The sequence below is a fragment of the Rhincodon typus genome, chromosome 16, assembly GCF_021869965.1.
Source record: "Rhincodon typus isolate 14 chromosome 16, sRhiTyp1.1, whole genome shotgun sequence".
NCBI lineage: Eukaryota > Metazoa > Chordata > Chondrichthyes > Orectolobiformes > Rhincodontidae > Rhincodon > Rhincodon typus.
This window is the reverse complement of record NC_063347.1, coordinates 16,946,391-16,956,464: the sequence shown is the minus strand read 5'-3', so window position 1 is coordinate 16,956,464 and position 10,074 is coordinate 16,946,391. Positions and strand designations below refer to the sequence as shown.

Below are 10,074 nucleotides of genomic sequence, written 5' to 3'. Positions count from 1 at the left end.
ATCCATGATTATGGACTTCATATCCCTCCTTTTTTTTGGTTTGTTGTTTATTTCTGGAACTTTTCTAATATTCTGTCTTACCACTAATCTTTGCCACATTGAATGCTTTTTTCTTTAACTTGATGCCACTTTTAACTTCCCTGGTTAGTTTTGGTTGGCTTTTTCTCTTCCTAGAATCCTCCTTTCTCACTGGGAGATATCTTTGCTGTTAGCCATGAACTATTTTCTTGAGTGTTAGCCATTGTTCCTCAACCATTTTTGCTGCTCAACTCCTTTCCCAGTCCACTCCAGCTAGCTCTACCTTCATTCCTTTGTAATTACCCATATTTAAGTTTAGTACAGTTAAACATCATGTAACTCCACTTTGTCATGTTCTAAGATGATTAGAAAAGGACAATTGTTTGAAGTTGGATACCATTTAAAACAATTCAAACACCTCATCTTTCATTATTCTTTGCAGCTGTCACATTCAAGTTGCAGGTTTTTCTAAAATGGGTATTGTGTTCCTTTTGGCCTGACAGTCTGTGTACCTAACTTTTTTGGAAAATCAAGATATATAAGCTTGGTCTTCAGAATTTAAGGGATTTAAAATCCATCGAAATTAATTTGAGCTGAATTCGAATTGAGTTGGTGAATACTATGTCTGATTTATTATTTATCATTATTGTCAAGTAAGGTTGACTGATACCCAGTGCCAGGGTTATGGATAGCTCCTCAGGGCTAGAAAAGAATTTGGAGGGGGACAGCTCCTATAATCATCATTGTTGTTCATGTTTTGACCAATAACATTAATAAGTTTTAAAGGAGGTTCTGCTGTAAGATTTTGAATAGCTAAGAGCGAAATCAGAACCTCCAGGGTACTAATCCCTGGATTATTATTTGAACTATGGACAAGCTGGTAAATTGTAAGTTCTGTAGACAGTCACTATAATGCTATTTTCAGATTCATTTTCATTTGAAAATTTAGTTTCTCATCAGATGTACTTTCTAAAGGGTCCATTTACTGTTTCACAAACAATCCCAAAAATGGGGTCAGTGCTGGGACCTTTGTTGTGTGTTCTTTACATAAATGATCTGTACATGAATGTACAAGGCATGATTAGTAAATTTGCAGATTATACAAAATTAGGAGGTATCATTCATAGCGAGGAAGATTACCAAAAATTACAGAGGGATCTTGATCACGTGGGGAAGTGGGTTTAGGATTAGCAAATGCAATTCAATACAGATAAGTGTGAAGTGTTGCACTTTGGAAAGTCAAACCAAGGTAGGACTTATACAGTAAATGGTAAGGTCCTGAGGAGGGTTGTGGAACAGAGGGACCTAGGAGTACAAATATATTGTTTGTTGAAAGTGCCATCACAGGTGGACAGGGTGATGAAGAAGTATTTAGCATGCTGGCCTTCCTCGGTCAAGGCATTGAGTATGGGAGTTAGGCCTTAGGCTACAATTGTGTAAGTTGTTGGTTAGGCCACACTTGGAGTTTTGTGTACAGTTTTGGTCACTCCATTAAAGGAAAGACACAGTTAAATTGGAAAATGTGCAAAGCAGATTTACGAGGATGTTGCCAGGACTATTAGGCCCGAGTTATAGGGAGAGGTTGGCCAGGATAGGACTTTATTCCTTAGAACATAGGAGAATGAGGGGTGACCTTATTGCAGTGCATAAGGTCATGAGGAGCATAGATAGGATGAATGCATATAGTCTTTTTTTTAGGGATGGGGAAAATGAAAACTAGAGGGGATAAGTTTAAGGTGAGAGGGGAAAGTTTTAAGAAGGACCTGAGTGACAACTTCTTCACACAGAGAGTGGTGCATATATGGAATGGGCTGCCAGAGAAAGTGGTTGAAGCAGGTACAATAGCAACATTTATAAAACATTTGGATGGGTACATGGATGGGTAGGGTTTGGAGGGATATGGACTAAATGTGGGCAATTGGAATTAGCTGAGTGGGGACCACGGTCAGCATGGGTCAGTTTGGGCCAAAGGGCCTGTTTCCATGCTGTATTACTCTATGACGAGTTTCTCATTCAAAACCAGGCTTTACTTTTAATATTCACTCTCACTGCTGCAAGTATTGACTTTCTACTAAGAGTACTATTGCATAGATGCCAGTTACCCATTGAAGAGTCCATTATTTATACACTTACTCTTAACAACAAATGTTGATCAGGGCAGAATTTGAATCTGCTACATGAACCAATCTATCTTGCAAGAAAATATTACTGCATGACTGTATACTTGATTAGCCAAATAAGTTACCATTTATAAAACAGTGGAAATATTTAATGTTAATACAAAATCTGTTCAGATATTAAACAGTGCCAAGATCCTTTACTCAATATAGTACAGCACATACAATACTAATGAGCAACACCATTGTACATCAATGCTTCACAAAAATTGGTCACACCATGGGTTTGAGACTATTTTATGGTAACATGAAATTCAACTCTTGTCTCTCAAAGATTTGCTTTTTTTAAATCTTCAGGTAGAATACGTCCTTTCTTTCTTGCCTTGTCCTTTTTCATTTCTACCTTGGCTCGTTTCTTTTTCATTATGTTTCTTTTCCTCTTATCTTGATGACGTTGCATCTTTTCAACAACGTGTTCTGTTCGCTTTTCCCAGTTCTTCTGTCGTTGGGATTTGAGCTTTTCTTTTCTCTTTAGTGAAGCTTTCAGCAATTCTTCATTGTCTTTGATTTTCAAGCCCTCCGCCTTATACAGAACATTGGTCCACTTCATCTTTGTTTCAACTTCCTTTGCCTTATTTTCATCTTTACTCTTCAACTCTTCAATCTTATTCTTTTGGGCTTCCAGTCTAGATAAGAGTTGCTTGTAGTTTTTGCCAGTGAGAGGTGTGATGCCACCTTTAATATTCTGCCGTTTCTCTTTCCTTTTCAGCTTTTTGTCTTTAACTACCTCAGATGGCATGTCCACTTTATTGAAAAGCAATTGATTTTCCGCTTTCTTGGACATGTCATTTTTCTCTGTATCTTGAGCCTTTGCTGCAATACTATCTTCCTGGACAATTTTCTGTTCTTTCTTCATTCGCATCTCTTTCCGTTTCTGTTTTTTCTTTTCCCTCTCCCGCTTTCTGTGCAGACGTTTCTTCTCTAATTCTTCAGGAAGCAAGCCTTTTGGATTGCACTGTCAAAAAACACAAGACACAACACAATTAATGACAGTAATGAAAAGGCAGTAAATGAAAATCTTTGTAGAGTATGAATAGCTGGCAAGTTATGTAAACTACATATAAATTTGTTTGGCATGCAGACCAATAAAAAACTAGAATTACTCTCAAATATGTGTGTAGCAGAAGTTGCTTTTAAATTGCATGCCATTCTTCTTGTCCCATTTATTTATTTGAACACTGTTCTGAGGAAGGGTCACCAGATCCGAAATGTTAACTCTGATTTTTTTCTTCACAGATGCTGCCAGACCTGCTGAGCTTTTCCAGCAACTTCTGCTTTTGTTCCTGATTTACAGCATCTGTGGCCCTTTTGGTTGTTACTCAAGGTGTATTCATTTCTGAACTGACTGACTGGCTAGTAATCCTCAAAAACAACTCCAAACATACCCAGCACACAAAACTTAAGGTGAAAATATACCTGCCCGCGGCTTTCTTGGATTTTCTCATGTAGTCTCTGACGAAGAATGTTTACAGTTGAAAAAGAGCTTGTGTCCACTTCGCTGACTGAAAAGCAAATTGAAAGTTATAACTTATAAATCATACTTAATCACCAATTATATTTGTGTCCTGAACTTAGATTAGATACCACACCTGGAAGGTTATGAGCATTTTTGGAAGAATACTCTTGCTGTAGAGGGAGTGCAGCAAAGATTTACTAAACTGATTCCTGGAATGACGAGATACATGAGGCCAGGTTTTTGTTTAATTAGTTAGGATTATTTTCGGAGTTCAGAAGAATTAACGGTGATCCCATAGAAACCTGTAGAATTCTAACAGGACTAGACACGGTGGATGCAGGAAGGATGTTCCAATGATGGAGGAGTCCAGAACCAGGGGTCACAATCTAAGGACACAGGGGAAAGCATTTAGGGCTGAGATGAGGAAAAACTTTTCATCCAGAGCCCTTGAAATTCACTACGACAGAAAGCAGTCGAGGCCAAAATATTGCACGATTTCAAGCAGAAGTTGGATTTAGCACTTGAGGCTAAAGGGATCAAAGGATATTGGGGGGTGCTGAAAAGCAGGGATAGGCTATTGAGTTGGGTGAACAGCCATTATCATAATAAATGGCACAGCAACCTCAAAAGGCTGAACAGCCCAATCCTGCTCCTATTTTATATGGAAAATATAAACATAGAAAGGTGGAAGCACGAGTGTGCTGGGTGCAGATGAGGACAGGAATAAAAATAGCATATTTATTTAGCATAATAAAACATTCCAAGGTACTTCAGAGGAGCAGTATAAAACAAACTACACCACCAAGGTACATAAGGAAATCATAGTCAGATAGCGAAAACTTGGACAAACTTGGTAATAAGAAGAATCTTTAAGGAGGAAAGTGAGGTGATGATGTGTAGGGAGGGAATTCCAGAGTTTGGGACTTAGGCAATCGAAAGACGTGGCCACTAATAGCATGGTACTTATAAATAGAAATATGCAAGAGATTAGAATTACAGGAGGTTAGAGGATATTACAGTCATAGAGGCATACAGCACAGAAACAGACCCCTCAGTCCATACCAATCACAATCCCCCAAACTAAACTAGTCCCGCCTGTCTGCGCTTGGCCAATGCTGAGACTCCTGCAGTGCAGTGGTAATATCCCTATCCCTGGGCCAGAAGGTCAGGATTCAAGTTCTACCTGCACCAGACAGGTGTTGTAATAACGTCTGAACAGGATGATTAAAAATATCTACTACAGATGTCAGGAGGGGCTAGATTAGAGGCCTTTGAAAACAAGGATAAGAATTCAGAGCTTGGTTGTCTGGGAGCCAAAGTGGGTCAGTGAAAAGGTACAAAAACAGAAGTTGCTGGAAAAGCTCAGCAGGTCTGGCAGCATCTGTGAAGAAAAAATCAGAGTTTTGAGTCCGGTGATCCTTCCTCAGAACTGACAGTAGCTGGGAAAACATCAGTTTATATGCAGAAAATAGAGGTGGTGGTGGGGGACAGAGAACAAGAGGTGTTTGGTGAACAAGGCTCACCGTGAATCAAGACATAGGCAGTAGATTTTGGATGACCTCCAGTTTATGGAAGGTAAAATGTAAGAGACCAGCCAAGAATGCATTGGAATAATCAAATCTGAAGGTAACGATAATAATGAATGTAGAAGCATTTAATCTAAGTACCTAAATTGTGAAAGATTAATTTCATTAGCCCAGTGGAGAATAGGATAACAGCACTCATAGCAAGATATAGTTCTCAAACCTCTGGTATTTTTCTCGATTTTGTCCACTTTCACTCCACCTTGAACAGTTTTAGGCTGACCCCCACTCATTGGCTGAACATTTTTCAACTCCTTAGGAGCTTCCTTTCTTCTTCTCTTCTTCTTTTTAGGTTGTGTTATAGCTTCTGAGACCTCTTTCTTAGAAACTAAAAACACAAACAAAACCAAATATAATCTAAACAGGACTCAAAATTTTATTTAATTCACATTTAATAATTAACAGCATCACTTGAAAATTTCTACAAGTTAGTCTCCACGCTGTAACATCATAATTACCTGCATGATTTCTAAGAAATAAACCATCCATTTATCAGTATTCAAAACAAAAGAGATTGTTGTTTCAGTGAGCAACTGCATCTGGGCCTCAACACAAAATATTAACAGAGACAACAAGGTGCAGGGCTGGATGAACACAGCAGGCCAAGCAGCATCATAGGAGCAGAAAGGCTGACGTTTTGGGCCTAGACCCTTCATCAGAAAAGGGGGAGGGGAAGGGGGTTCTGAAATAAATAGGGAGAGAGTGGGAGGCGGATAGAAGAGGGATAGAGGAGAGGATAGGTGGAGAGGAAACAAACAGGTCGAAGAGGCGGGGATGGAGCCAGTAAAGGTGAGTGTAGGTAGGGAGTTAGGAAGGGGATAGGTCAGTCCAGGGAGGACGGACAGGTCAAGGGGGCGGGATGAGGCAAACCCTAACTCTCTCCCTGTTTGTTTCCTCTCCGCCTATCCTCTCCTCTATCCCTCTTCTATCCGCCTCCCACTCTCTCCCTATTTATTTCAGAACCCCCTTCCCCTCCCCCTTTTCTGATGAAGGGTCTAGGCCCGAAACGTCAGCCTCTCTGCTCCTATGATGCTGCTTGGCCTGCTGTGTTCATCCAGCCCTGCACCTTGTTGTCTCGGATTCTCCAGCATCTGCAGTTCCTACTATCTCTGACAAAATATTAACCTTCATTTATTCTCTCCAGCTTTATGTTCGCAGTATTTTCATTTTCATTTCAGAATTTCTAAATGGTCAATTTTTATCAATATATTTCAGAATGAAACCCACTCCCCTTACCCCCAGTTTTCACTAGATAATCTCCAGCAATACACTTACTGATGACCCAACCCTCAAACAGTTTCTGAATTCACTAGCTGTGCGCAATTCTTCCCAGAAGAATCTGGAGATTAGCTTGTCAATGATACAAGCTGCCTCCACAAGTCAACATCCTCCCAGAATTGCAGCGCACAATTTTACTTCCATCATACTCATATTATATCCTGAATTTCTAAACAGAATGATTTATTAAAATTCTTTCATGAGATGCGAGAACCATTTGCAAGGACAGCATTTGTGCTCATTCCTAATTGCTGGAGAAAGTGGATGTGAGCTGCCTTCTTGAACCACTGCAGAACTTTGGGTATAAGGACATCGACAGTGCTATTAGAAAGGGAGTTCCAGGATTTTGATCCAGCAGCAATCAAGGCACGGTGATATAATTCCAAGTGATGATGACATATCATTTGCAGAAGTACACCAGATGGTTTTATTCCCTTGCATCTGCTGCCACTTTCCATCCAGACACTGGATTATGGGTTTGGAAAATGCTGTAGGAAGAGGCTTGGTGAGGTGCATCTTGTAGATGCTATTTCCACCTCCCTTTGCCTTAATTCATCTATTGCTGAAAATTTGTTACTGTCATTGACACTTCCAGATTCCACAATTCCAAAAGGTTAGCCTCCAATCCACCAAACTCTAATCCTCACTTCTGCCATGTTTTTATAATGCCAATTTACTTTTAGCTTCTGCATTAGTAAAATGTAAATGTCTAAAAAACTGTGGATGCGGGATAAGAAGTAACTGCTGCATACAGTCAAGCAGCATCTATGAAAGAGAAATAGTTAATTTTTAAATCAATGACCTCTCTTTGTTTCTCCGTCTCCAGATGATACATTGTATGGTTTAATTCATTTTTTAAATGCCATGGGACATGCTCCCTACTTCTGTCACACCAACCACCCCCTCTACTGTTCAGCTAAGTACAATGACTCTCACTTAGCATCCTCACCTGTTAAATTGTACCCAGAATATCTGCTGCAGTGGCTAATTCTTTCACACACTCATTTGCCTCAACATCCCTGAAAGATCAGTTTTTGCTTGGATCCTTTTACTCATCTGTGTACTGTACCTTGACAGCATTGTGCAGAAATTGGATGTATTTCATATGCAAGGTAACAACATCCCATGACACCTCTTCACCTCCCATATTGTTAAAATGCTTAATCAACATTCAGTCTTGGATTACCTGCAGTTTATTCCCCATAAATATCGGAGAGACAGTAACCAACTTTTCAATTTGTTTCACAAACATGCTAGACCTTTTCCAATTATTCCATCTGTTTCTCTGCCACAGATTGAAAGAACACATTCTTAGCCTCATCATCCTACTCAACGGAGTGGAGATTCTAACTCCACACACCCTCACTGACAAAAAAATCACCTATTTCCACCTCTCTTTGCTCCAGTTCATCTATTACTAAAATCCTATTCATGACATTGTCACCTCCTGTTTCTACAATTCCAATAGGTTTACCTCCAATCCATACAAAATGTCAGTTTACTCTTGACCTTGAAGATCTACAATGGAACCATTAAAGGGCTCAAAGACAATCTACAAGTTCTCATCCTCCTACAAAGCAACGTTCTGGCTTTTTCCTATCTCTGTTAAAGGAGAACGTATTAGGACACATGAGTAAAAGGTTGGTCAAGAATGCCGGTTTTAAAAGCACTTTAAAAGGATGTGATACAGCATGTGAGAAAACGATATTTCGGGAGGTAATGTCAAAACTTGGGGCGTACAGAAGTTGAAAGTATGTCTCCCCACGGTGCGAAGAAGGAAGTGGGGGATGCACACAAGGCCTCAATTCTCGAAGATGGGTAAGGCTGGAGGAATTCACAGTTAGAAGTTTCCACAATATTATTTTCTTGTACAATGTATGACTTTTTGAACAGTACTACCAAGACTGCTTTCGCTCCTCGTCATTCGTTAATCAGGAAATCCCTTCATATTACGATGTGTAACGCGTTCCTTACCCAGCTTTCGTTTACGAGGTTCCTGGTTCTGGGATGCGCACACTTTGCTTCCCAAAATCTGAAAATACTTGTCTTTGGCGGCGAGGCTGGGATCAGCCATTCCTGATCCAGGCCTGTTTCCTAATAAAAGGGGGAGAAATCAAACACCACGGGAGTAAAAGACGGAACTGGTGGAAAACTAAGCGTTAGGTGGGCAGCAGATTAAAACAAAAATGACTAGTTCTGATCGAAAGATATTGAAGAACAAGCTGATTAACATTAGCCTCAGCCCCGCGTCAATTCCTCAACAACACGCAGCCAAGAGCACCTGCGACGTCATCATTCTGCAGCCGGCGTCTCTCCCCTGGCGCAGTGATTGCGTCACACACACTGTACCCCGTCCTAGCGGTTGAGGTGAGGTATTGCAGGATGTCGAGGACCGAGGGTCGTTAAAGGGGCTTGGTTCTCCTCAAGCTTCCATTCGCTTCACTCCAAGACTAATGCCCACTGTACCCTCTGATTAGCAGCATTGGAAAGCATGCCGCGTATTAGCGGCAACAAGTTAAAAAAAAGTAAAGCAAAGAACTGCTGAAAATCTGAAACCAAAACCAGAAATTTACTGGAGAAACTCGATGGGTCTGGCAGCATCTTTTTGAGAGGTACCAGAGTCAATGTTTTGGGTGCAGTGACCCTTCTTCAAAAGTTAAAAACTATGATTGATTTTAATTTGTGTCGTCTGTTAAAAATGAGATTCATCTTTCAATAGTTAGTTCACAAGATTTATGAATAGCATATAGTCAGAACTGAGAGGTTGTAGTGATTAGAGAATGTTGAAAAGACTGGAAACTATTTTCTCTATACAAGAAAAAGTTGAAGAACGTATGAAATTGAATAGACCGATTTTCTCTTCAGCCAACAGAGACCATGGCCAATTTAGCAACATAGCTTGATATACCCATATATGCTTCATATTCTCTAACTCCTCTGATTAGCTATAATCTATCAATCTAAGGTTTTAATTTACAGGTAGTTGATCTAGCACTAATTGCTGTTCACAGAACAGCGTTCAGGCTTTGAAGAAAAAATTTACATTTATGTGCTTTCTTGACAACAGAATGATTCAAAGTGTTTTACAACCAGTTAAAACCTTTTTACTGTGTAGTTTGAGTGGCTCACCCCTTAAATAATACCGTATTTTGTGTAATCTCACCTTCACCTGTCCCACACTGCACTTCCTGTAATGCTAGAAAAAAAACTTCCTAAGGTGTGTCACAGAACTGCTCACAATACTCCACGTCTGATCTAGCCAGGGATAACAAGATGTAGAGCTGGATGAACACAGCAGGCCAAGCAGCATCATAGGAGCAGGAAGGCTGACATTTCGGGCCTAGACCCTTCATCAGAAATGAGGGAGGGGAAGGGGGTTCTGAAATAAATAGGGAGAGAGGGTGAGGCGGATAGAAGATGGATAGAGGAGAAGATAGGTGGAGAGGAAACAGACAGGTCAAAGAGGCGGGGATGGAGCCAGTAAAGGTGAGTGTAGGTGGGGTGGTAGGGAGGAGATAGGTCAGTCCAGGGAGGACGGACAGGTCAAGGGGGCGGGATGAGG

General features: G+C 40.4%; 1 protein-coding gene across 1 annotated transcript; it reads right to left on the bottom strand.

Moving 5' to 3' along the window:
* Positions 1-2,265: 2,265 nt before the first annotated feature.
* On the bottom strand, positions 2,266-8,830 carry surf6 (surfeit 6). Its single transcript, XM_020533511.2, has 4 exons — positions 8,487-8,830; positions 5,398-5,562; positions 3,612-3,697; positions 2,266-3,150 (listed from the first exon to the last, which is right to left on the bottom strand). Exons 1-4 carry the CDS (start codon positions 8,584-8,586, stop codon positions 2,464-2,466), a joined length of 1,038 nt encoding a protein of 345 aa, XP_020389100.1. The 5' UTR covers positions 8,587-8,830; the 3' UTR covers positions 2,266-2,463.
* Between the last annotated feature and the right edge of the window lie 1,244 nt (positions 8,831-10,074).